Source organism: Maylandia zebra, linkage group LG20 (assembly GCF_041146795.1).
Source record: "Maylandia zebra isolate NMK-2024a linkage group LG20, Mzebra_GT3a, whole genome shotgun sequence".
Classification (NCBI taxonomy): Eukaryota; Metazoa; Chordata; class Actinopteri; order Cichliformes; family Cichlidae; genus Maylandia; species Maylandia zebra.
In genome coordinates, this window is record NC_135186.1 from 11940148 (window position 1) to 11967666 (window position 27519).

General features: G+C 40.0%; 1 protein-coding gene across 1 annotated transcript in view; it reads right to left on the reverse strand.

The window, feature by feature from the left end:
* Nucleotides 1-9898: 9898 nt before the first annotated feature.
* LOC101479893 (V-set and transmembrane domain-containing protein 2-like protein) overlaps nucleotides 9899-27519 on the reverse strand; it is a 55463-nt gene continuing 37842 nt past the window's right edge. Inside the window, exons 2-4 of the mRNA XM_004575414.3 lie at nucleotides 17625-17794; nucleotides 15772-15816; nucleotides 9899-12478 (exon numbers count right to left, since the gene is read on the reverse strand). Coding sequence (XP_004575471.1) covers nucleotides 12008-12478; nucleotides 15772-15816; nucleotides 17625-17794 — 686 coding nt within the window. The 3' untranslated portion in view covers nucleotides 9899-12007. The remainder of the gene's footprint in view (nucleotides 12479-15771; nucleotides 15817-17624; nucleotides 17795-27519) is intronic.

Sequence of the window (27519 nt, forward strand, 5' to 3'; positions counted from 1 at the left end):
AACTAACAGACTTAAAAACTCCTTTGTCCCACACGCCATCAGACTGTTTAACTCCTCTCTGGAGGGGAGAGGGAGGGGAGACAGGAGGACAAAGGATGGGGGAACAACTAAGCTGTAGTGCCTCTTCACCTCACTGTACAATACCTTGTGCAATACTTTTTGTAAATAGTCAACAGTGCAATAGACTCAATACTTGAAATGTGCAATTCACTTGTATTTTTATTTTTTATTCCTATTTATTCTATTTATCCCCTTTGTATATTTTATTTATATTTGTCTCTGTATTTATATATGTGTGTGTGTGTGTGTGTGTGTGTGTGTATATATATATATATATATAACAGTTCTGTAACTGTAACTTCGGTCGTTGCTGTGCTTTTTTTGGAAGTCGAATTTCCCAGAGGAACCCACCCGAGGGATTAATAAAGTTCTATCTTATCTTATCTTATCTTATCTTAACAGCAGACCGTAATTTGAAAAAAAGGTCCAATTTTGGCAGCATTCACTTTATCCTCTGTCACAAAGGTAATTTGCTTCTCATGAACTAACTTGCTTAGAAGTCAGTATATGTACTTTTATGTTCTGGGCCCTATGGGTAATTCCTTCTTTTTGGTCTTTATTATATCGTCGTCATCAGATCTTATATGCGGTACTATGCAAAATTCTGCTATTAGCCAAAAATTTGGCACAGGTTGGAATGTAGTGTAGTGATGGCTGTGAGGGTCTAAAGCTGTCTGTAAAACACGGTGGAGGCTCTGTCATGGCTTGGTGCTCTGTTTCAGCATTGGAGATCTTGTCAAAACTGATGGAATTATTAACCCATAAAAGTGCAGGCATACTTAATCACTGTTCCTGTGCTTGATAGTGGAAACTGTTACGATGAAATGATAACTACTGCTCACAGTTGTCTGATGGTTTTAGTGTAAAAACTGTGAGCAGTGTTTGCATATACTGGCTCTGATGCTTCTGTATTTAAACACAGTAAGACTACACCTAACAAAGGAGCCAAAATGCATTTGGGCAACAGTCAAGATAGTGTAAGTTTTGGTTAGACATGTTAGACTGTTTGTTCAACACTAAATAAAATAATTTCTTTATGCACATGTGGCATTTTAATTAATCCAATTGATGTAAATTCATAATGTTTATTTTTCTTAAAGTTGGAAGAGTGCACACAATTTTGAAAGACACTGCAGGACATCATTCATGTTGTCATTTGTACTGGACAGTATTATTAGCTGAAATTATTCCAAGTGTGAGATGGAAACAAAATGAGCCTGATTGGATTTTAGCCATGCTAGCTGCAGGGCTCGTCAGTGCCTCCAAAACAGCTTTTACATATCAGGACATGGGACTTCTTGGGGTGTTCTGTGGTAAAAAAATAAATAAATAAAAAATACCTTGAACTACTTTAAGATATGCAAGCTGAAGCTTTTGGATTAGCTCTTATAGTCTCTTGACCTGATAATTGAAAATCTCTGGTGAGATCTTAAGCATGCTGTGTGTGCAAGACGGTCCGAAAATGTCTCACAGCCTGAGATCTGAGGGTAATTGTGTCCCAGTTACTCCTAGGAGCAAGTTTAAGAAGGTGCTGGTCTGTGTTGGCATCACGCTAAAGCTGCAGATTGTCAGATGACCGTTCATGTTATTAATCTACAGGCTTGACATCTGATAAGTGTTAAGGCTGCTCGAGTACAGTGAATGGTCATTAACATGTTTTTAGTGGAACCAGCTCGAGAAGACTTGGAGATTATTTCAAATATGTTTTTGTTCAAAGGAACATCATAAAGAATCATAAAGAAGATGTGTTGGTTGTGCTGTTAAGTGAATGATCATGGCCAGCAATAGATTTTAAAGAATGGTGAATTAGTTTTAAGGGACATAAAGTCATGGAAAATATCCCCCACCATCACAGCAACACTGCTAGCCTCTTAGATGGCACAACTAATCCATGGATTCACTGTTTTCCTCACCCTACCTTCTGTATATTGCAGAAGGAGGAATGGAGATCTGTTAGGCTAGCTGGAATAGTTTTCCCACAATTTTCAATTTAATATTTGGAGTTTGCTACTGTGGCCTTGTTTTTCTGTTGACAGTTTCTAGCTGCGTTGCGAATGTTGCTGTCACATGATTGGTTGAGCAGATATTTGCACTAATGAGCAGTTGCGGCGTTATCTAATAAATTGGGCGGTGAGCATTTCAGCTCATTTGGTTGCCAAAGCAAGGCTCTGTCTGCTGCGAAGAAGCGTGACGCCGGGCTCAGCTCTCACATGTCATAGCTGAAGTCAGGCTCTTTTTCTTGACTCTCAGCCACGGGCAGACTTCTAGCCTCGGTTAGATTCAAGGTCTTTAGTTCTAGAGTTTCTACACACAACCACTAACAGAACACTGGGCACAAGCTGTTATAGATTGTTTAAAAATTCCCATAGGGATTAATAAATACAATCTCTATCTATATTTACATGCTTCCTGTCTGTGTCAATACATTGTATGGCCTTAAAAAAACAATAGCTTTAAAGGTCACTGAAGGATTTTCTGCTTATCTTGTACTCCATTGCTGGTTAGTACTATCTCAGGCAACCTCTCAGAGGGGTAAAGCAGTGGAAGCGTAACCTCTCCTGTCTTTTTAAACCTTGTTTTTTATGAGGAAATTAATCTCTTGAGATTTAGAAATTTGAGTTTTCCTTTTGAATTTTTGCCAAAATGGACAACATTAGCCTAGCACACTACTTGATGGCTGGACAAACCAGAACTCCTGGACACACAGAATCACACGGAGAGCACATAAACACCACAAAATCAGGACCTGTTCTTGTTTTATACCCAGGGCATCTTGCTGCGAGGCAACAGTGCTGACCGCTAAGCCATGATGCCCATGTTGCTTTATTATTAAGATGTACCCATGCTAAAAAGCAAAGGTCTTATTTTTCCCATCAAAGAAGGAGACAATTTTTTTCCTTTATCAATCCTGTGCTTGATTTTCGTTGCTGGCACTTGACGCTGTCCTCCTTTCTATCTGACAGGGGAGAGATTTGGTGTTGGGAGATGGAAGGAATATGAAGGAGCAACAGAGAAACAGTCAGCGGCTGCAGCCTCACTCATGTGAATACCGATTTGGCTACAGCTTACCTCTGGGACGCCTGCAGCAAGCCAATTACCAAGCCTTAGTCACAGAGAGAGAAAGACAGAAACACACATTGACTGAAACAAATAATATGTTTCAGCTCCAGCTTCAGCTCCAATTCCACCCTGTTACTCATTTACTGCAAAATTTACCAGCACCAGGCCCTTTCCTCTTTAGTATTTGTCATTCCTCTCCTTCTATCCGAACACCTTGATTCCACAAAAGACTACAGGCCAAGAGTGTAGCCCCAGAAAGGGAGGAAGAAAGGGGATAAAAGCAGCTGCTAAATAATCCCATTTAACTCTGAAATGTGCACTGCTGCTTTTATTCTTGACACACAGCGAGCAGGCCTGGTTGAAGCCGAGTGTGGGTTGAATTGGCAAATAGAGTAAGCAGAGAGGGAGAGAGACATGTTTTGAAATGAGGCTTGAAAGGCAGCCCAGTTTGCAGCTCAGGGAGTTGCTAAATGTCTGCTGGGAAGGATGGTGAAAGAGAGAGATACAGAGTGTGAGTGAGATAGGAGGAGGAAGATGAAAGAGTGGATGGAGGGAGCAGGAGCTGGCAAGGTTACGAAAGGCGCACCAGGTGAATGGGAGGAAAGGAGAACACAGGGAGCTGGGCCACCAATAGACTCAAGACATAAAGGTGGAGGGAAGTGTAGAGGAAAAAGAGGCGCCCCCTTTTCCCACATACATCCACTCCTTAATGCGAGGAAGAGTGGATCTCCTGGAAATCCAGGGATGTGCAAACAGCCTGCTGTGAAATTCTCCACCTGAACCACCTCAGCACTTTTACTGAGCTCATTAGGAGTTAGCAGAGGTAAAGTCCAGGCTTGGTCTACTTTTTATACTCTTTCATCTTTTTCCTAGTTCCTCTTCTTTCCCTCCTCCTTATCTTTACCCCATATTTTTGGAACCAGTATCATATCTTCAACGGTGATAGTATGTAACGTGCCCCACTTTCCTCACAACCTACTGCACCACTGCGTGCTGTTTCAGCCCATCCACCACCCCAGCATCCACCTGTGTGCTCCTGGAGTTTTATGAGTAACATATTTACAGGGAGTGATCCACCCGAAGACCAGGCACCGAGCTCAAACTGTATTCTGCTGCTGTGATTAATCCGTGAAATTAACTTGGCTTTGTTGAATTTTATTCTTTTTTATTTTCTTTTACAAGTCGATTTCTGTTGTAATTTCTGGATAAAAGTAAAAAAAAAATCAGATTTTTATATGAATAAAATATAGTAAAAATGTCCTGTGTTTGGTTTTCTCAGCTGAAGCAGACCTCGATGTTTGTGAAGCCTGAATTTGTACTATGTGCAAGGCGGTACTTTTCTTTGGGTATTGAAATTCTAGCATGTCCTGCCTGATAATAATTTAGTATGGTCTGATATTTTTATAAAAGACAAGTTGTTGTTTTTTTTCTTGTTTTGTTTTTTTCAAATCTGCGCTCACATGGCCCTGCAAATGAATCTTCAGTCTGTTTCTAATCAAACCACAACACACAGCTCTGATGAAGCACATTTGGAGTGTTTAACTATTAATCAGTAATAACTAATAGTGTTTTGTTCCTGATACTTTGAATGCTAGTTAATCCTATGAATAGTTAAAGTGCAGATCTCAGAGTTTTCAGTCTTAGTTGATTTGACAACAACTGTATTACTGCTAATAGCAAATGTTTAATATAAAGGCCATACATTGTAGGGCCAGCAAATCAAACTATTGTTGTTTTTTTTAGGAAGGCAATAAGTTAACGCCATCTGACTTTATATTGCAGCGGTACATCAAACTTAGGTACTTTGATGTTGTAAATTTATGTTGCATGTAGCACCTTGGTCCTGGAGGAACGTTGTTTCGCTTCACTGTGTACTAACTGTATATGGTTGAAGTGACAATAAAGCCAACTTGACTTGACCAGTACACATTGAATTCCAAATTCTGGCTGTAATATTCAAATATCTCAGCAGAATTCAGGAGTTCCAATCACTTCAATGGCCACAGGCTTATAAAATCAAGAATTAAACATGCAGACAACAGCATCTCAGCCACGAAGTGGTAAGCCATGTAAAATCACAGCGTGGGGTGAATGGATGCTGGGCACATAGTGTGCAGGTTGCCAACTTTCTGCAGAATCAGTCACTATACAGTGGAGAAGGTCCGTAAAGACGTCTAACTTCTGGCATCAACAAGACATTTGCATCAAGAGAACTGCAGCACACAGGGTATTTTCTCTTTATTAGACCATCTATATAAACCTTAAGGATGGTTCTGTTGGAAGAATCCCTGTAGATCAGCATTTTATGAAATACAATCATACGACATTCAAGTCACTAAAACCACATTTCTTCCCCATTCTGATGCCTAGTTTGAACATACATACTGAAATACTAATTGGATGATTAGATAATTGTATTTAATGTCGAACCAAGTGGCTGCCGAGTTTATAAATATTGCAGACACCAGTATTCATGACTTTAAAGTATATTACCTGTAATATAAGACTTTTAACCCTTTGCTGCAATCTTTAGTAAATCAGTTTTTGGGCTTTATTTAAATATCACCCTCACTAATTTTGTCCCTTGAGAAGGTAACTCCCAGAAATATGCAGATGTAGTTCAGCGGTGGTGGCTAAAACCAACAGGAGCAGTTAAAGTAACGTCAGGTTGGGACACAACAGAGCTAACTAGCAATAGCTAGCAAACTTGGCAAAAGTCTTCCTAGCCAGGTAAAGAGCATAAACAGTGAGGAATGACTGTGATGACAAGTTTATATGTGGCATATCATCACAGGTCAGTTGCCTTACTTTAAAGTATATTACCTGTAATATAAGACTTTTGAATAGAATAGAAGTGTCTTCAGGACATGTAGGGCCGTGATCTCCCAATACTGTGTGTACGAATCTGAAAGGGAACTCGTTTCACCATCACACTGGCAAAAACGCAGTATGCAAGCAACCTTTAATAACTCACATCATTCTGAATTATTGATCTAAGTGTTTGGGTAGCAACATAGCAGCCACAAGTAAAAACACACGCTTTAATATATTTAAGTATTTTCCTGCTTGGAGGTGATTTAAAAAACAAAGCTGAAGAGAAAAGCAGTGTTGAGTTAATGAGCTTATAGTTAAACTGTTGGTTTGCATGTTAAAGCCAGCAAAACTCGTTCAGTCTGTCACTTTGGATTATAGGAAGGTGTTTTCCATACAATAGATATTACGTACAAAGCAAAACACAGCTCAGAACTAATCCTGTTCCCATGTTTCTTTCTCTTTCCTGCACAGTGTGTTCCGACACTTAATCCAGGTGGATCCGGACACCTTCTGGTTTACTCTAAATGAGCTGCACTGCCCGTCCTCTTACATCCCACACCACCCCGACCTCCTGCCGGTGCAGCTGAACGGCACGGGCAGGCCGAGAGACGAGTTCTCGGACAACGTGTTCAAACTGCTCAAGGAGGAGTTTGGCTCCGTTACTGAGACAGTTAACCAGCCAGTCAGCTAATGAGCTGCTGCTTGATGAAATTGACTCTTCTCACAAACAGACGACTTATTGAACCACGACTCCAACAGGTCATTTAGCTGAAAGAAAGTCTATCAGCTGTGCCAAAAAAAGCAGCCGTCAGATATGTTTGTGATAAACTTCATGGTGTGCACAGCTCTGATAAACAGCAAGGTATTAAAGAAACCAGGACCACACCTGACACGTCTTCTACATTAGGAAAAGAGCTGCTGATTCTGTTTGATCAGTTTTTGTGTTTCACAGGCATGTTAAGGAAATACAAATGTTAGAATTTCTATTTCTTTTCACTCGACAAGTTTGAGCATTTTGAAGCAATTTTGCTTTTGCCGACCCTAATTTAAAAAAAAAATTTTCCGTGAACTTCAAAGGTAATCACCAAAGATCACCCGACTCAAAAGGATTTCATTCTGCTGATGTGAAAGCTGCACTTGAGAAGAGGGATTGTGAATGTCCCACATAGTGCTGTGTGCACCTATTAAAATGTGTCTGTAGCTCAGAGGGTTGAAAGGCTGGCTTCAAGTGTTTGTCCAGATAGGAAACAGTATCCTTGATGATATATTTTACCCCCACCCCCAAAAAAGTGTATGCAGATGAAAAAGTGAAGTCTCTTTTTAACCAAATTACCTGCTAAAAATAATAATTTAAATTCTACAGCTTATATCTTCTATTAAATGTTAGTCTATAATATTTAAATTGGCAGCATTTTTTTTAAAGGTTTCTACCCAAAAAAGCTTCAAATAAATCATGAGTGCAGGTGAGTGCATCATCTTCATAAATATTCTTTTTTCAACCAAAACTGTCATGGTCCTGGGTCGGTGACCCAGCGCTTTAAGTTTATTATTATTATCATTTTCCAATTTATTGGAACCCCGTCTGTTTGTGAATCTGTCTGTTTAGTTCAATGTCTTGTCTGGTTCCATGTGTCTGAGTTTCCTGTTTTATTGTGAAGGTCTGTGTCGTATGTGAGTGTGCTCAGCTTACGTTTCCCCTGTCTCGTCAGCTGTGATTTCTCCCCGGTGTGTTCCCCTCCTGTCTCTCATCCCTTGATTACTGCTATCTGTGTATTTAAGCCCTGTGTTTCTTTGTGTCAGTGTCGCGTCGTACCCTCAACTTGCTGTGTGTTTGTAATGTCCTGTCCTCCAGCACCTTGGTTTAGAGTTTTGTTTTTGTAAGTTTTATTTCGTGAATCTTTCCTCCAGCAATAAAGCTGCGTTTTCAGTTTATTCCCATCTCCAAGAGTCCTGCAATTTTGGGTCCACCACTTCTGCTTGCCTGCCACACAGCCAACCATGACAAAAACCTAAAAGCTTTAAAGTCCAGCTCATCAGTGAGACACACTCACAGTGCTGGATGTATCTGTGATGTCAGGCACTGGGTCAGTGTGGCTACTTCACTGATATATTCATAACAGTGAAGTACTTTATTTATCATCAGTCTTACACATGCTGAATATCACAATACATAGCAGCACATCTAAAATACTGCCCATCAGGTAAACTATGCACGTCACAGGAAACACATCGTATAGTATGCTACAAATATAATTTTAACATTGACCTTAAAAAAGTCCTGATATGACAGCAGCTATGTCATAAAACTTTCTGTTTTTAAAGCAAAGAAAATATTTAAATATTTGTCAGCCAATTTCATTATGATAGCAGTTTTATTTCCCAGATTCTCTTCTTTCTAATCACCCAGCTCTGTGTAATTAAGAGCTACTCTGTCATTTAGAAAATGTCCCTTAGTCATTACCTTGATTATCTAACCTCCTGGCTTCTGCTAGTCCACAATTAGTACTTACTGTACATTAACATTAGGTGAAAATGAGTTATGTTTGATCAAAAAGAGAAAAAAAAACTACAGTATTGGACAGTTTTTGGCTCTTCCCTTACAGTGGGACAAAAAAGTATTTAGAAAATCTGTGGCGGGAGTTGAAAGTCCGTGTTGCTCGGCGACAGCCCCAAAACATCACTGCTCTCGAGATCTGCATGGAGGAATGGGCCAAAATACCAGCTACTGTGTGTGCAAACCTGGTAAAGACCTATAGTAAACGTTTGACCTCTGTTATTGCCAACAAAGGTTATGTTACAAAGTATTGAGTTGTATTTTTGTTATTGACCAAATACTTATTTTCCACCCTGATTTACGAATAAATTCTTTACAAATCCTACCATGTGGGTTCATGGATTTTTTTTTCACATTCTGTCTCTCACAGTTGAAGTGTACCTCTGGTGCAAATTACTGACCTCTGTCATCATTTTAGGTGGGGGAACTTGCACAATCGGTGGCTGACTAAATACTTTTTTGCCCCACTGTATTTTCCCGAGGAGGGAGTCTCAGCAGATGGATCCAAACACATTTTTTACACCATATGACCTTCTTGATGTAATCGTCTCATTTATCCAGGCTTGGGACCAGCAGTACGAGTGTACTAGCTTTGGCAGCCCTGAGGGTGGGTGTCTCCTCCACCAAGGAGCCACTAAAAAAATACAAAACATTAAAATATATATATGAATACGGTTACAGCTGTTTGATTGATTTTTCTTTTCTTTTTAAGCTCTACATTTGTGTCCTACTTTTTGATGGTTGTAGTAAGACAACACGGACAGAGTTTTAATTTTATTTTTTGTTTTTTTTAAATGAGATTTTCAGCAATTAGTAAAGGAAGTGCTTCAAGATCCTTTGGAAACTCTATGGCAAATCTAGCTCTGGTTAGAACAGACTGTGTCCTATTAAGGCAGAGGTTGCTTGACATAGTGACAAGGATGCTGGCCGATCTATCATTGTTATCAGTCAGAGCCCTGCAGGGTTCAAGAGATGTGTAAATGAAGGAAGCAGAATGTCTCTTCCATTATCTCCTCACTGATGGGAGAGCCCGGGACCTCCCCACCTCACCGCTCCATAATGGATGTATGACGCGTTTAGTGTGGGGAAACAAGATCACCACGTTTTGTATTTAGCTGGCCTGGCTTAATGTTAGCGAGCACGGCACAGCGCCTCTTTATCTCATCCGGTGCTGTTGCTATTTATCCTGCTGCCAGTACTGACAATAGCACCATTAGTCATCAGCAGGAATAGGATGAGGGGAATCTGGCAGCACCTATTACACGCAGGCAACTGCCGAACATCGCTGCTCCTTGATGCACATGGACAGGCACACACAGAGCAAGGGGCCGTAAAGGTAAACTGCAACTGGCGAAGAACAGCAAAAAACACCCACTTAGGTAGAAATGTGTAGTGAGTACTCAAACTCCATTGTTTCATATACAATTTATTTCATTTGATAAAGGCATACACTTAGTGAGAGACCAAACATTCTAGAAGAAATGTACATTTCCCTCTTTTTTTCCCACCCCAACAGTAATCTCTTCTTTACAAAACATCAAATCAAATTACTAGTTGAAAAATAATTCTGCTGATCACCGCTTTAAACCATTAAACAAGCCTCCTGAAGGCTGCTCATAGTAACAGCAGCACTGTTGTCCCTCTGGAGAGTAATACACCAAAGACGTGGAACCATTCATGGCCTTTGAAACCCAAGAATATATTTTGAGGCAGAGGATTTCAGTGTTTCACTAACATTTCCTCTTACTTTACCCCCTCACCGCTGAAGGCTTTATCCAAAGTGTTACCCATGTCCACATTGTCCCAATTGATCCCTTCAGAGTAACCTACAGCCCAGAAAGCCTCCCCTTCACCTTTACAGATGAGGTTTCATACAAGCATCTAAGCAAAGAGATTATTCTTGAAAATGGCAGAAGTAAAACGGCCCCTCAGACGTTTTCAGACACACATGTTCAGGCTCATTATTATGTGATTACACTCATGTTTGCTGCCCTGCAAATACAGTAGTTTAAGAAACACTGCTGAAGTACTAAGATACATTAGGGGAGCCCCCCTTTCTGAGCAGCTATGGAGAGAATGTGTCATTCATCTGTCTGTACAGCACTTTTGGAAAGCAGGAAAGCAACAGAAAACTGCTTAAAAACTAAAAGATCTAATTGAAAGGACTTTAAAAGTAAAATATGGATTTGGAACAGAATGATGTTTGTTTTTTTTTTACAATATAAGTAAACTCAGGTAACACTGTTTTTATTGGTTGGCTGCAAAAGTCTTTTTTTTTTTTTTAAAGAAAATCACTAAACATGCACTAGCTTTAATTCATATTTTACAGTCATGTACACAGGGTGGGTTTAGAGGCTTGTAGTGGAGAGGATTGAGGCTTTTTTCTTTTAAAATGACTGATAAGAACTGGGCCAGAGCACTGGAATAAAAGAACTAAGCTGGGAGAGGAATACAGTCCAGCTCCTCCATAAACGGGGGAAGTTTGTTTCACGAAGATCACGATCTGTTCCTTCTATGTATTTATAGTCAGGATTCAGAGGCACACCAAATCTGTTTAATTTAGAGGCATTGGGATTTGACCGTTTCATGGCTTTCCAATAGGATGGGGTCCGCATGGAGCGATTTGATTGATTGATTTCTCTCAGCGTGAACAGCCACGAGTGGATCAAACCTGCAGCACGAGCGAGGGAAGGCAAATTTTCAGAGAGGCGTCATAAACTCAAAAGAGCTCTGCGGGGAGGATGGAGCCCGTGTTGTTGTTGGTTTGATTTAAAATCTCTCCCTTTTCAAACTATCGATGTATCTGTGATTTAAGACTTGTGTCTGTGCTGGATAAGCACTGCTGCTCTGGGAACACAGGGAGAACACTTGTCGATGTGTGGCTGTATACTTATTGAATGCACACAGAAGAGAAAAAAAAAGATGTAATGAAGCTGAAAAAGATTTTCATGGAAAGAAGTAGGCTGAGTTTCATTCAGAATACTCTCAGAATAAAAGGGAGGATTTTTTTCTACTGGGGACAGACCCAGTTATAAAATGTACAATATCAGCCTTTCTTTTCTGAGGGTGTATCAAATGACAGAGTAAGGCAGTGGAAGAAGTATGAGCATGAAAGCAGAGTGTGTCTTTTACAGTATGTAAAGTACAAGAGTGGAACAGAGCACGGGTTAATAGTAAGACAGAGGTCTCTTTTTTCTTTTCTTTTTTTATAATTGGTGCTGAGACCAGAACCTGTGGAGCTGCCTAGATCTACACATCAGCACCCCCCTCCCCCTTCCCACCCTTTTGCTGAATGCTGTGAAGCCAGGCTTTACAGACAGGTGAGCAGTCCAACCCAGACCCATGCACAGCGAGAAAAAGCTACATTCCCTGCACAGTTTGCAGCCCTGTGCTTAGAATAAGCCATACTGGACATTTTCTAGAGATTCTGGATTTGTGCACAGGCCTGCACTGTGTGGGAAGAATAGCTTTTTTATGCTGTGACACACATCATATTATGCAATCCTTGTGTAATGCCATCTACAGCGCACAGCTCGGTTCGTTGGTGCAGTCATTGTGGCTACTGTGGTTACTGTCCACGTCCCTCTTCCTCAGCTCTCTGCCCGCCTTGTGTTGCTGACTGCTGCTGCTGCTGCCGTGGCTGTGGTGGGCAGGTGAAGAAGAACGCTTGCCGTGCTCCTGGTGGTGCCCGTGATTCTGGTGATGGCTGTGAGCGTGCTCTTTGGTGCCACCGAGAGACTCCCCGTCGTCCCCGTCAGAGAATCCCACTCCTCTCTTGGTGTCGTCCATGGCCTCAAAGTTGTTGCTGGGGTTACGGCTGATTACGTCGCTCTCCGGCACCACCTGCAGGTAGGCTCTGACGCGGTGGTGACGCGCGCCCTCGATGTCGCTGAAGTCAATGACTCGGCACTCGTACGTGCCCTCGTCAGACGGCTTGACTCGGGAGAGGCGGAGTTTGTGGGAGATGTTGCTTCCTACAACCTTCACAACCTGATGAAGGTAGACGGACAAAAAAACAAACAAACAAATAAAAAAACATATATAATGTGGTTGGACTGTAACAAATATATCCAATATAACTTCCAATCAGAAGAGAGTTTACCAATGAATGGCCATTTCAAGATAATGGCAACCCAACAATAAATGTAGTAAAGTAAAAGCTATTAGTTTAATGAATGAATGAACTAACAGTCACTATAGCTCCTGTTCATATCAGACCAAGAAAAACCTGCCATCTATTGAGAGTACTGAATTAATTAATGTTGCAATTTTTACGAGTCCCTTTAACTGGAATAGAAGGAAAATGTCATTTACTCTTTCAAAAAATGAAAAAGAGCAATTTGAAAACCCTAAAAATGATTCAACTAATATTTCAGCAAAAAGCAGCTCCAATACTGTAGCTATCTGTGCTGTCAGATCAGCTTTGTTCTTGTTCTCTATATATAGCTGAAGATGAGCCTTCAAAATAAAATAAAATAAAAAAAACACAGGAAAAGTGCACAAAACCCCCCAAAAAGGACTTTTGCTATCTCACAGACCCCGAGATGAGTGAGTGCACATCTTACAAAATGTGCACTCACCTTCTCACTTCAACTAAGTATGGTGTGCTGTTTCTTGGCTTCAGCTATGAAGTTTTACTATTCACACGGGGCAGCTACAGCAGCGTATTAATGCCATTGTAGGTAAAATAGAAGTTTGAGCTGGGTCAACATATACAAAAGTCCTTCATTTTTATACATTTACCTCCAAAGTAGTCAAACTTGTTGTCATATTTAAGATAGTTTTGAGTTCACAGGCTTTCTGCAGGTCTTTTAGTTTCTCTTTAGCTGTTCTTTTTAGTTATTTCCAGTCCTTGTAGCTGACCCTGTTCAAAGAGTTTTTTGTGTTTTTTTGCCAGGCAACTTAATTTCTGAATATGTTTGCACATTTCAATAAATCGCTGCACCTATTTCTCGTTGTCTTTGTAGCAGCATACAAAGAAATGAGTGAAGAAATAAGAGGCAGCTCAAGACTTGCAGAGTACTGCATGGTCTGTGAGATTAAAGTCATCATTTTTAATGAACCTCATGGCTACCCTTTGTAAAGTGGGAACAACCTCATTACATCACACATGTGGCCCACTTGCCATTTTTATGCCTGGCCACGCAAATTACACTTCAAAATCTGACTCGGCAGTAAGGATAAACTCAGTATTTTAGTGAATCATCATATTATCATAAGCATCTGGACATGACCCTGAATTCTGCCTGTTTAGAAGAAAATAACACACTGGTCTGAATGAAATTGGCAGTGCTCCTTGTTTACTCGTAGCCTCTGTCGCGTGATGGTGATCCCACTTGCAAAATGAAGTGTTGCGGCTCATTTTACAAAAAGACAGTTTCTGCAACATTTCTCATAAATTTGTAACTTTAATCTCATTTGTTCACTGCAAACTTTCAAAATGTTATGAAATTCATCATTTTCTTGTAAACCTGTGCAATTTCCGGAAACACCCGTAATCTTTTCTTTTTTCTCTCTGAATCGGTGAAGTGGTTAAGATGATGATAGATGGATGGCTCATCCAAATGTATCAGATTTCACAAAAAGTTTTTTTTCCCTTTGCAGTCCTGAGCCGGTTTTCCTCAGAAGAAGAACACAACACATAGAAAATCAAGACAAAACGACATCACCGACGTGGCATTTATCTTCTCATCTAACAATCAGCGAGAATGCAAATCAGTGGATCGTTTCAAAATGCCAAATTATTACTTTGATTGTATAAGCATCCTTCTTGCATGCAAATTCAGTCAAGCCACTTAAGGCTTGCGGCTGCCTATCATACACTCGTCTGTGTTGAGAAAATGAGCTGAGTGTATTTTGAAGATAGTTAAGATGCGTGAAGTACTGGAGGTACAAAAGAAAGATCATGAGAAGAATAGAATAAATGTGTGGTGTGGCCTGGATGCACTCTAAGGCCACGTCTCCTCCAAGCCAATCACTCAGACAAACAATAAAATCTGTGAAAGTACGAAGAGAAGACGTCAAATGCTTTGCAAGTTTGCAGAGCAGGAGTTAAGACGATGAGAGTCTGGGGACATCTTGAGATGTGACGCACCAAGATATAAATACAACTTCATTTATCACCCACCTTCCTCCTCGTGACGCCAGTAGGTGTTGGGATGTGTGCGTCGTGTGTGGCAGTGACATTTGCGCGTTTGGCTGTAAGCGTGAGCTTAATGCGTGCCGTTTGCGAGTTTGCGTCTGCATATGTGAGCATCTCATGGTGTTTTTGGTTTGACTGTATGGATGTGAGCCAGGATCCATTATATAGAGAGAGCTCATAATGATTTTGCAGCTGTGTAGCCTGCAGTGTTTTGCTCCACCCACACAAACATGCACACAGACACACAAAAGCACACAGACACAAAAACACAGCATCAGTGATTCAGCAGCAGCTAGCCTTTTGGGAGAAAGCCGAAAGGTTTTTGTGTGTACATGTTTCTGCATGTTTAATGCAGCTTTATGCATCTTCAACTTCTGCACACACACACACACACACACACACACACACACACACACACACACACACACACACACACACACACACACACACACACACACAGAGCTTTAAAACCCCAGAAAGTAGAACATTTTTTGGTTCATTTTTGTAATTATAAAGTCAGTGGAAAGAGATAAGGCTAGGGGAATAAGTTTATGTAGAGATAACATGCAGTCGGTCCTGCAGTCTGCTCACTTCTGCAGGTAATTAGAAAAAAGTCAAAATGTTGAGTTACTCTATACTGTCCTGCTTCTTTCAATAAAAGGCTCACCTATTTTTCCATTTGCCAGGGGGAATACCAGAGGAGATATAAAAAGATCTGCTGACTTCCCACCCTTCCTTTTCTACTCTGTTTTACTGAGATCTGGTGCTGCAGCCACAAAGTTTCAGTAGTGTTTATTAAAATTTGCAGATGATGCCCTCAGGGGCCACTCCCCCATGGGGAGGACACTTAACCACCCACGAGCAGCAGCGCTGCCTGCTCTTTGCCTGACGCTGTGCTTCTGCAGAGCCATCGAGGTTTTTCGTGAACGTGTTAATGCACCGTCTGGAGCGTTCACCCACCATGCGAGCTGCAACGACTGAAAATCACATCGCTGTGTGCAATACAGCATAAGCACAACCTCTGTGGATCATGCAGAACAAGAAATTTAAATGTAATCATAAGCATTTTGAGTCTTCTAACACCAAGGCAAACATAACGGCTTTCTGGTGAAAATAACTGCAGATATTGTTCGCAACTCACACTTATCTTTGTAGCATCCTTTGCCATCTCCTCCTCAGGAGCCACCTAGGAAAAGTGACAAACATTAGCAGAAGGATCTCAGTTTGATTGGCTTTCTAAAACTAAAAGTGAAACACATGTACCAGAATACAGAACTGATTATGTTTCTTGTTGTTCTTAGTGTGCCAGTTAGATACTGAAGCCCACATACAGTACTACAGTCAATATTTCACAAACACACAAATCAACATGAAATTAGCGAAGGTTTTTTCAAGTTTTTTTGGAGGAAAACTTCAGCTGTCGTGGGATAAATACCATCATAATATGCAGTTTTGTGCAGATTTTTGGCTCCTTCTTGGTCTGTTTTATACACAGTTACTGTATTTAGCTCAGTCTGACTCTGTCTTATCAATTCCTACATGCATCAAGAAAAACAAACCAACTGCTTAACATAGTCAGACATCTAAAAAACAAAACATATTTAATATTGAATATAAATGTGATATGGAATCTGAGTCTAAATGAGCGCTAATGTTACTCGAAGTCTAGTAGATGTGAGAACAGCTGGTTAACACCTAATTATGTTATTGTATTGGCGTCATGTTCTTCTGCATCGTTTTATTAATTTCCGCCCCCATGTGGCTAATAGAATAATTAAAGTTGTTTTAAAGACTTTAATACGAGCTAATGTGAAATCATAAGGGATATACACGTGTTGTGGGAGGAGGAGCTGGTTAAGATGAGAAAGTGTGTAAGTTAATACATCGCCTGAATATGAGCAACCATACCACAAGCAAGTCATTTTACTCTCATTTAAAATAGAAAGTAACTTTTTCAGCTCGCTGTAAATGAAGAATCTTATGGATGACGTAAACAACAGATTTTTTTTTTTTTAAAAACAGCTTTTGACATAACAGGTATCATCGATTTCAGGTCAAAAGCTATAATAATACTTAGATCGCATATTGATGAAATGGTAATGAACACATCAAAACAAATGATAAAAATAAAACATGCAAAAGTGACTGTGGGGCAAAATGGGACCAAAGTTTACAGTCTGCATGTGGCAAGCTGATCCATAACGCCACTTTCTTTGGACTTGAGGTTGTAATTCTCTAACTATAGTTCAAGTCAAGTTAAAAAAGAAAAAGGGCTCATATTACCTTACTCTCCCATATACTCAAAAGACAATTTCTGAAGACAACTCAGAGACAGAGAGCGTAAATACTTATTTCACCTTATGAGTCCGTGGGCTTAAAATCACCTGCTGTGGCAACTGCCATAAAGGTTGTTTTGAGCACTTTGGCAGGTGTTGAAATGTGTCTCTGTGGGCATATTTCAGCAATGTGAAACACAGACGTGAAACCTGACAAGTGTGTAGCTGAGGTCAAAATGAAGGCTGAGTTCCAAGATCAGTACTGGGTAAAGGACACTGGAAGAAATCGCGGCAAGGGGCTCAAAACCTGTTCGCACCTTACAAACCTGCACCCACATTAGTCTGTTTTCCTTTGCATACTTATAGCCCCTTCTTTGATTTCTAATCTGTTCATTTACATGTTACAAACACATTTACTACAGTGCCAACTCTAGTGTGTGCATCAGCATCACTGGGCTGGTGGGATCCCATTGCAAGATCATCTAGAATTCATCTGGAGTTGATCTTTTATTTTAATTTTTCATCTTTTCGATCATTTTGGTAACATTGTAGAAACAAGCAGTCAGGCAGTAGTGATTCAACTGAGCATTTAGATTTTCCAGGTGGCTGTGTTAACTATCCCAGGAAGGATGACCACCTGTAAACAAGATCACTAAGGGTGAACATATCCTTTAAATAAAACCAAAAAAAGGAGCCAGAATTTCTGTTGTGAACTTACTTCATTAGTTGTCCAGGGCTGCCTGTGGGTCCAGTCAAGATGGTTCCTGATGTACCACCACTGGATTTCCAGTGCATAGGAAGGGGTTCCCGCTCCTCTGAATGAGCAGGCCATCTCCACATCCTGACCTCTTTGGGCAGTCATATCGTGAGGCACCTCTGTGAACATGGCTGGACAGACACAGACACGGTTAACAAATGGTTCTAGTAGCAAGCTTTCAGTTCAGACAGACCAGCAAGCCTGAAGTGGATGCCCTTTGGAGCTTGCACCAAAACCGTAATGAGCTTTTTACAAGTGGATGACAATTTTCTTGACTTGAGCCTGGTAAAAGGGCACTTAGTCACTATCTACTCATTTTTTTCTGCCCGGTTTTACTCTTGTAAGGGTAGAAAATGTTCTGATCCAACATTCAGACACAGAGTGAGGTTTGATTTATACATCACAAATCCAACAATCTTTCAGAGAAGAGAGAAAGTTAGAGCTTGAGACCCTTTTCTGTCAAATTAAAATTGAGGTAGAGTGAAATTGAAGGAGGAAGTTGTTAGTAATAAGTACTCAGAAATATATTCTGAAACGCTTAAATCAATTTTCAGGAAAACCCTTAAATTGCTTCAGCAAAACAGTTGATAAATCTGAGACTGGGATGAGTGTAATGAGTCTGCATATTAACTGAACCAATAATATAGCAGTCCTAGCATAAATCATGGCGGAAACGAGGTGAGTGCTTTCTTTGTTCCATTTTCAAGCTGCTACAGCTAAATGATAAGTGTGTGTGTGAAGGTGAGACTGATGAACGCGAACAGGCAGAATGAGTGGGTGTGTACTGAAGAAAGACCCCAAGGGTGAGAAGGAAGTGTAAGCTATATTTGAAAACTACACATAAAAAATGTTCAATGTTTTGGCGTTTATGAAACCTATTAAGAAAAAAAGGCTTTTTTAAAACTTAAAACAGTGTAGCTGTGATTGCTTAAACCTTTAAAATCACAACAGTATATGAAGCAGTCATGAAACTTTATAGCTTTGTAGCTGAGATTACATGAAAGGGTGAGTCTGACGATGGCTGTGGTCCAACCCGTAATAGTGATCCAGTGGGCCACTTTACAGCAGTATCATCATATGATCAAATATGGTGTTTAACTGGAAGAAAGTATCGTGGTACATGTGAAGGATGAGGTAGGTTTAGAGCCAAGTCAGAAATAGATGTTGTTCTTGAAAATTTAAGGTCAAAGACTTGTTTTGCAAGCTGATTTTAAGAAGAATTTGTTTATTTTTTAGGAATTTCCAAGCCAGTGAGAGGAATATCTCAGTAAAGACTGAAGACAGTGTGGTTCCTAAAATTTCGAAAAAATCATCCTCGATAACTTTAGGATTAGGCTTCAAACATCTCGTTAGGGTCCCAGAATCTCCTGCAGAACCAGGCTCAGGGAGAGGCTCAGGACCCCCAACCGGTTACAGCAAATGGCTACGCCTCACTGAACCGAAGGTTTCTTCCTGTTAAAACTGAGTTTTTACTTCCCACCATCGCCAAGCTCATAATCTTATTATTGGGGTTTTCAATCCAACAATAAAGGGTGCAAATAAAACACAAATGACCTGAACTGAATATGTAAGGGTTTCCAACACATTATAAGAATAAACAGGAGAAAATGTATGCCCACCCATCCATTTCCCTACACAGCAAATTCAAAAGTGTTAAATGTTTTGGTGTTAGTAGTCTTCTTGCAAAAGTAGAGTTAATTTTACTCTAAGTAGAGTCACATTCTTTTAATGTAACTCTGAGGTGTAAAATGATAGTAGTTAAAATCGAGTGTTAAAAACGAGTGTTTCTATGTCAAATCTGGAGGTGTTACAATGGAAACTTTAACTCTTGACCTCTTAACTCCGAACTCCTAGAGGGCCTATGACACCAATAGAGTAAATTCACAGACTCCGCCCCCAGCACCATATAGGCTCCAATCTCCAGGAGTTATTAAACTAGGCTAGCATGATCCACAGATGGATGACTGAATATAAAAGATTAATTCACAGTTAAACTTCCTTAGACTGATGAAAAAGTGCGTTTCTTTGGTATAAAAATCAAAGTGTGTTGTATGTGTATGCCTGTCAGTCTGTCAACAGATTTTAATCTTTGAATTATTTAAGAAAGGTAATTTAGAAATAACAAAAGTCACTACTGCTAGTTTTCCCATGAATGGGAAAACCGCCAAATGCAAGAGAATTTTCTCCAAAAATAAATTTTCAATAGCCACCCAAATTCACCTTCTGCAGGTGTTAAAGTGCATGTATCTACAATCACGCCATGGCCCTAATTTTAAATGTGCAAGAGCTGTGCCAGGAAAAAGTCTTTGCTATCCAAGAGTAACCATAGAGAAAAAATTCATTCTGCCAATAAACAGAAGCAAAGACAGCCCATTGTTTTAATTAATGTGCCATGCATCATATGAAAGAGTCGTTGAAGACAATATGAGGCCGTCTGTCCAAAAGTTCAAGCTAAACTGGAATTGAATTGATCACCATGAAAATGATACTAAGCATAGTAAATTTGCCAAGGAATGGCTCAAAAAAAGAGGGTTCTGGAAATGGCCAATTCAAAGCCCGGCTGAAAGCTCGGGAGTCATTAAAAATATATTTCACAGCGTTTAAACATTAAAACAAGGGAAAACATTCACACATGAACACAAGAAAACAAGAATCTTACATCATTTTTATTCTTCATCCCTTTCCTTTCACATACACCCACCAAAAAAATCAAGACAAAACTCAACAGGCAGCGATCAATCACACCAGAGATGTCTACTACTATGAAAGAAACGCAACACTGAATTCGCTGCTTGCGTCTACATCACTGCCGTATTTTCAGCATTGTCTACAAAACTTTTCATTTATCATGCAGGAATTAGGAGTTTTCCTTCAAACTGTAAACTTCAATAAACTTAAAAAAATCTCCACCTTTGAAATTGCCCCTACCAAGATTTGCCCAGCTTATTCACTCAATAAGACCGAGTGAAATCAGTGCCAACTAAGTGCCGATTTTCATCTCGGTTCATAGATTAATCTCGCCCGTTCAACCCAGTGAGGCTGCGCTATGGATCCGTCTTGTATTACGAGAGCGGTACAAGCCTCGAGTCATATATCCCTCTTGTACATTGATCAAATCTGCTTGTATTTTTCATTTGTGAAACCCGAAACACACCAGGTATCGATTTGACATTACACAGCCGGAGTCAGCAACAATGCCCGTGGCCCTTCTCTTGTAGATAATATTCAAAGCTGGGACATAAAGAACGGTGGAAGATAGAGCCTTTGAATTTGCTTTTAGCAATGATCATCTATCTTTTCCCACTTAGCTGTGAAGCCCACAATGCAAAATCTTTGGGCATTTTTTGGGGGAGGGGGCTTTAATGCTTCCCAAATTATAAAACCACATGAAAATGTGATAGTCATCAGCAGTTTATTATAATGTAAGAGAGATAATTCTCACCCAGTAATTTACAAAACCCACACAGCAGATGCTAATTTGATAGCACAATGTGCTGTTTCTCAGTCTGCCTCATCCAGTAAAATGTCTCTTTTCTTAATTACAATATTTCCTGCACCTGTTTAAGACTTTAAAAGCAGCTTTTAAAATGCAACAAATCTGAGGAAAATCTCACATATTGTCGCGCAGAATTAAATTATCTTCTGCTACTCTGCAAATCTGAACAATTCTCCTGTAATGATGATTCAAACTTGTGGCTCTCTAATGCTGTATCTCTTATTAATAGCCATTTATAATCACTGCATTGTTGAAGCCATAAAAGGCAGTGATGAGTTAGGTCTGCTCACCCCTAAGCATTATTATTATCCGCGAGATAAACGACGGAAGGCTCTCGGGCGACTGCTGCAAGTCGGTGCTTAAAAGCTACAGTACGGCTGCCAAGTCACACTCCGTGTCAGCCCTGTTACCACAGGAGGACGGAGAGATGGACAGACAAATTAACGGGGGCTGAGAAGAAAAGGCTGCGTGTGTTTGCGCAGTCATCGAGAAAATAAATCATCAGCAGAGATCAAATTAACGACTGATGTTTGTGAGAGTGTGGCTCTGTGTGTTTGTATATGGGAAGAATTAATATGAGATGCACTGTGTGTGAGACAGAGGGAGAGGGACAGGAGAGGAGGAGGAGGAAGGTGGAGGACAGCGTGTGAGGCAGCAGATAGCTTGGAGTGGAGAAAGCTGCAGAGGCGCCTGCTATTGTTTATTTCTTTGAGAAGTGGAATGTGGTAACTACAGTGGTGATAAGAGGGGAACAGGAAATGTTCCTTTGTAGCGTACTTACTCCGGCCAACCTAACGTCTATCTTACACTCCTTATAAGCTTGTTTACACGGATGAGATCCGCCTAGGTGACACTTTTCAGAATAGCGAAATTTTTGAGAGAAAGGAAGGAAATTGTTTTCTGTTTTGTTGAAAGAACCATAAATATAAAATTTCTTAAGTCAAAAAACTACCTTTCACACTTGCTGCTACCCTTCTGTTATAGATCACACTCATCTCCACCCTGCCTGCACATACTTCTTCACCTCTCTTGTGCTCTGTTGCTTTCCACAAGAAGGATGTAAATTCAAGGAGAAGAGATACAGCAGGTTCTAAGATGAGTTATTGCAAAACAAATTCCATTTTCTGATTATTTACTTCCTCTCTGGACAGAATTCTTTTAGTAAATTTGGTTTATGGCTTGTCTTATGTATAGCATTCAGAAGAGATATAATCATACCAATGATACCAATGCGCAATGTCAATAAAGTCATTATAAGAGTTCACAGTATCTTCTTATGTTTTTAATGTGGAAATGAAGAAGGAAGAAAATCAGTCAAGAGCAAAGACACTGGGACTGCGTTGGAAGATGATGGTTTTTGCTTTGGAAATGCTGATTTTCTCAGTGATTGGTGCCAGCTAGCTGTTTTCAGCTCCAATATGTTCACCAATACTACCTGCCCAGCACCAAACAGGAGGCAGATAATGTTAGATAAAATGTCCAATGTGGCAGTTCTCTGGAAGAAAATGGCCTTGTTGGTGCCAGATGTCACGGGAGAATGGCCAGACTGCTCAGAACGCACAGCACGTTGGAGCAGATGGGCTACAGCAGCAAAGACCAAACCAAGTGCCACTCCTGTCAGCTAAGAACAGAAAACTAAGACTACCATTCCCACCAGTTCACCAAAACGAATCAACAAAAGTCTGAAAGAATGTTGGAGGGCCCGATTAGTCTTGATTTCTGCTGCGACATTGACACGTTAGGGTCTAACATGATCTTGACGTAACCAACAACATGGATCTATTATGCCTTTGCATCAGTGGTGCAATGGCGTGGAACATACTTTCTTGGCATACTTTGGGTCTCTCAGTACCAACTGATGCCTCCATCAGAATAATGTGCCCTATGTCACACAACTCAAGTCATCCTCAAAATTTTTTGAAGATGACAATGAGTTTAATGTACACAGATTTCAATCCAGCAGAGCACCTTTGGGATGATTTGCTTCATAGATGTACAGCTGACAAATTTGCAGCAGCTGTATCAATATGGATTAAAATCTCTAAGGAATGTTAAATTTATGCCATGAAGAATTAAGGAACTTTTGTGGGCAAAAAAGTCAGATCCAGTCAGTTGTATAATTTGCTACTTGACTTTTGATACTAAGTTTAGCTCTGTTACTGGTACTCTACAAAACTCATTAATGCATTCACATCTTTTCTAGTAAACCTACAGAAATAGAAAACGAGATAAGCCGACAGCGCATAAATTTGGGAGGCTTTAACAACCAACCAGCAGCAGGTATAGGCTCCACAACTGCACAGACTCAGATCCTGACCTACAGTGCACAGTTTAAAAAGTGACTCCTGAATCTAGCAGTGGATATTAGCTCTAGAAAATGGTTATTTTTTATCATTTGTTACTGTTTGTATACATAAATTCCTAACCTTTTTAAAAGCTCTGTGTCTAAGGCTTGCGAATGGGGAACCGTGTAGCTGCACATATTCTTTGCTCCAATTATCGTCGGAGATTTGGAGGGTAAACATACCACAGCAGGCATAAATCTAATAACCACAGCAAAGAAATTCACAATTTACAGCACAGTAACGCACTTTAAAGAGATACAAGTGAAGTGAAGACCTAAATTTTAATCATTCTTAAATTTATTTATTCATGATCTTTGTCTCAAAACAGAGACCAAAGCACAACTCTGACAAGCTCTAAGGACTACACCTGGAGTGACTGTGAATTCAAGAGCAGTCATATTTAAATCCAAGCAGAGTACACGGGTAAAACTTTTTGCTGTTCACTTCTCCTCTTCTCCACGCCTCAAAAAGAAAAAAGAAAAAAAAATCACTTTCCAAGGGCTCATATGTTATTTCACAGCTGCCTAACAAGGATATTGAAAGACCCGTCATGCATTTGCTTCTGTGCATTTCGCCCGCAGCCTTGTGTAACCCTCTCTCACTCCTCATAGCTTCCACAACGCATTGGTGCAACAGTCGAGTTTTTTTTTAATACATAAGGGCTTTGGCAACGCTGAGCCTCTCTGTGCCTTTTCTGCTCTCGATCTGAATCCATCATGATCGGGCAGCTGGCAGCATCAGCCTCTGAATGTCAATGCTGCTCAGTGTGCGAGATGGCTGGTGGTGCATCGTGCCGCGTACAGTGCTCTCAAGAGCTTTTCAGCATCTTGAAATGGCTTCATAACAGTTAAGCAAGTGGTTACAATGTAATGTGGCTCACAGCCTATTAAAATGGTAATTAAACTGATGTATGTGCATCTTCCGTTACACACAGAAAAAGAAGGGTTACATTGCTGTGTTGCCCAGCTACATTTCTGCAAATATAGAATTACATTTTCATTACAACAGTAACTTAGTTAATAATCCCCAATGGATGCATACACATCCAAATGTGAATCTATTTGTAGTTGCTAGTTTTAGTGGTGCTTTAATCTGCTGGTTAAATGGATGAAATTAAACATCACAGTGCTATTCATTTTTGCGCAGTGGATGCTTTATGCTTAGCTGTAGACTGAAAGATACTTTAGCAAATAGTACAGTAAAACAGGCTTCATATTTTGCATATGTTTTTCTTTTGATGTGAAAGATAAGGTTGTAATACCTGTTACAAGGTGCCTCCAGTAAGTCAAAATTTCCATTAAACAAAAATGATTAAAAATGATTAAATCGCTGTTCTATGGGTTCCAATCTATGTGTTTCCTTTTTGTTTGGAAGTTTACCCTTTACCTGTACACACCTTACACATTACTGTAGCAAGGTAAAAAATTAAATGACCAGAGGCTAGACAAGGTGGAAGAACTGATAAATATACAGTTATATACATTCTGCTTTTGGCTCTAGCTTGGTTTCCAACAGCCCATATTAGCAGAAAGTATTTGACTTTCTTGTTGATGTTGTCTTTCTGTCATTTGTTTACACTGAGAACTGTGTCAACATAAACCAAAACAATGAGGTAAAAGAGGTGAAAATGAAACGATCTGTAATACACACCAGTCCTGGGATGTGTGTGCATATGGAATTTTGTGTTGCATGCTCTTATGTCCAAAATCTATTGTGTCTGTATTCTATGTACAGCAACACTGCACAACCGCAGTGGCACACAATGCACACATGTGTATTGTCTCTGTGTGTGTGGACCTTCACCACCCTTGGCTTTGCCAGCTCCTCCATTTGAGATCAGTTTCCTGCTGTTTTGGCCTAAATCCCAGCTGCCGGCCTGCCTCCCCACAGCGCAGGTCAAACACTGTTCTCCCTCTTAATCAAATGAAAAAGGTTAAAAGGAGAACATGGCTTCCTGAGCCAGAGGGTTCAGCCAGAACACCAAGGACAAGTCATCTTTTTCCTGTAATTCAACACAACAAAAGGTGGCACGTCGGCACAAGAAATTATTACCACATCATCACTGAGCAATTATTTCTTCACAAAAACACAATGAGAGCAGAGAGTTCAGAATAACAACTAAGCCCTTGTATTACAAAGCAGTGTGAGACGAATGCGCTTAAAGCATCTCTTGTTTCACCGCATGTCTGAGAGCAACAGCAGGCGAGTGAAGAGGCTCACTTCGATGTAGTACGAGAAACATGAATAACAATATACTGAAATGCCCTGTATTGTCATTGGTAACGGGATCAGCTAGCTGTGGCATTTACTATCTAGAACGGTTTGATTTAATCCAGTCATTCAGATATCACCTCAATCTTCTTTTCACATAACATGTACCAGATACACCAGATTTAGAAGCAACCTTTCTTTCTGCAGAATTTATAGAAAAATCAACTCTCCAGCTTCCTTGTTTTATCTCCATTAATAATAACGACAATAAAACAGCCACAGGAATCAGGTTCCTCATCCCGAAGATGGCTTATTTTGCTCTGGACTGCATCGCTTGTCTTGCTCAGCGCCTCCGTTTGGAACAATGAGAAATTCAGGACTTGAGCTGGAGCTATTTCTGTCTTCTCTGCTATCCATAAAAACATGCAGCCTGTAAGGTGCTGTATGATTTCTCTTCTCTTCATTGGGAACCCTGAGAGGCACAACCAGCTTCAAGTCAGTTATAAATGATTGTCTCATGGACTCAGTGAAGATGGAGACTAATGAGGTAAAAATACACATCCCATAAAGATAAAGTTGGCCTATTTACCTCTTTATCTGTATCTTTATCTGTATGTCTATTTGTTGTATTTTTTATCTGCACTATATTTTCTGCCGCTGTGACAACTTAAATCCCCACTGGGTTTATTTATATCCATTCTTGCAAAACAATCTATCCACTGCTTGCACTGTAAGCAGAGTATTTTCCAGCATGAAACTGTTATTTTACCAACTGTAATCTACAGGAAAATCCTACAAACAACAATTTGTGGGACGTCATCTAATACAGCGGTCCCCAACCTTTTTTGCGCCACGGACCAGTTTATGCCCGACAATATTTTCACGGACTGGCCTTTAAGGTGTCGCGGATAAATACAACAAAATAAAACTAGTACCGGTACCGAAAAACAAGAAAATTTATTCATAACACACGTGAAAAGACCAAGGAAAACCGAGTAAACGATAAAAACGATAACAAAATAACGCTGAAAACCGATAAAAACCCTGAAAACCATACATTTCACACCTGAGCCTCAACTCTCGCGGCCCGGTACCAAATGACTCACGGACCGGTAGCGGTCTGAGGCCCGGGGTTGGGGATCGCTGATCTAATACATTTCTTACAGTATTCCAGTAAAGTGTATAATAGAGAAGTGTTACTTAACAGTTAGGTCCCTAAGTACTTAAGCACAATTTTCGCAATTCTGCTTGCATATACCATCACAGTGGATTTGACATGAATCAATATGTGTTTGAATGGCAGACTTTCAGCTTTAATTTAAATCATGAACTTATTAAGTATTACAATCATTTTATTCATGAAGCTTTATGGGCAGGTGAGGCCTGTTCCCTTGTTATTCCATAACAAATTAAGCACATTTAAGAAATAGAAAATACTTCAAATGCACATTTTGACTGCAAATGAAAGAGGCCAGCAGCAATAGGTTGAAAAGTTAAACCAATCAGAGAAACAACAAACATTTTTAGGAGTGGTCAGTTCAGCAGTTCTGCCAGTGGAATCAGATCACTTGTGTTTATTGATAATGTGCTCATAGAAGTAGCAGGATGAATTCTGCAGGTCTATACTCTGATTCAACCACCCCTGCAAAACTGGGATTCACAGAACAATGCAAAAATGGCGTTAATCTGTTTTAATCCCAGGTAATGCAACACTTCAGTCACATCTTTATTTGTTTGTTATTTAAAAAAAAAAATACAAAAATCATTAAGACTTTTTTAAGTAATGAGTAATGTAAGGGATTAC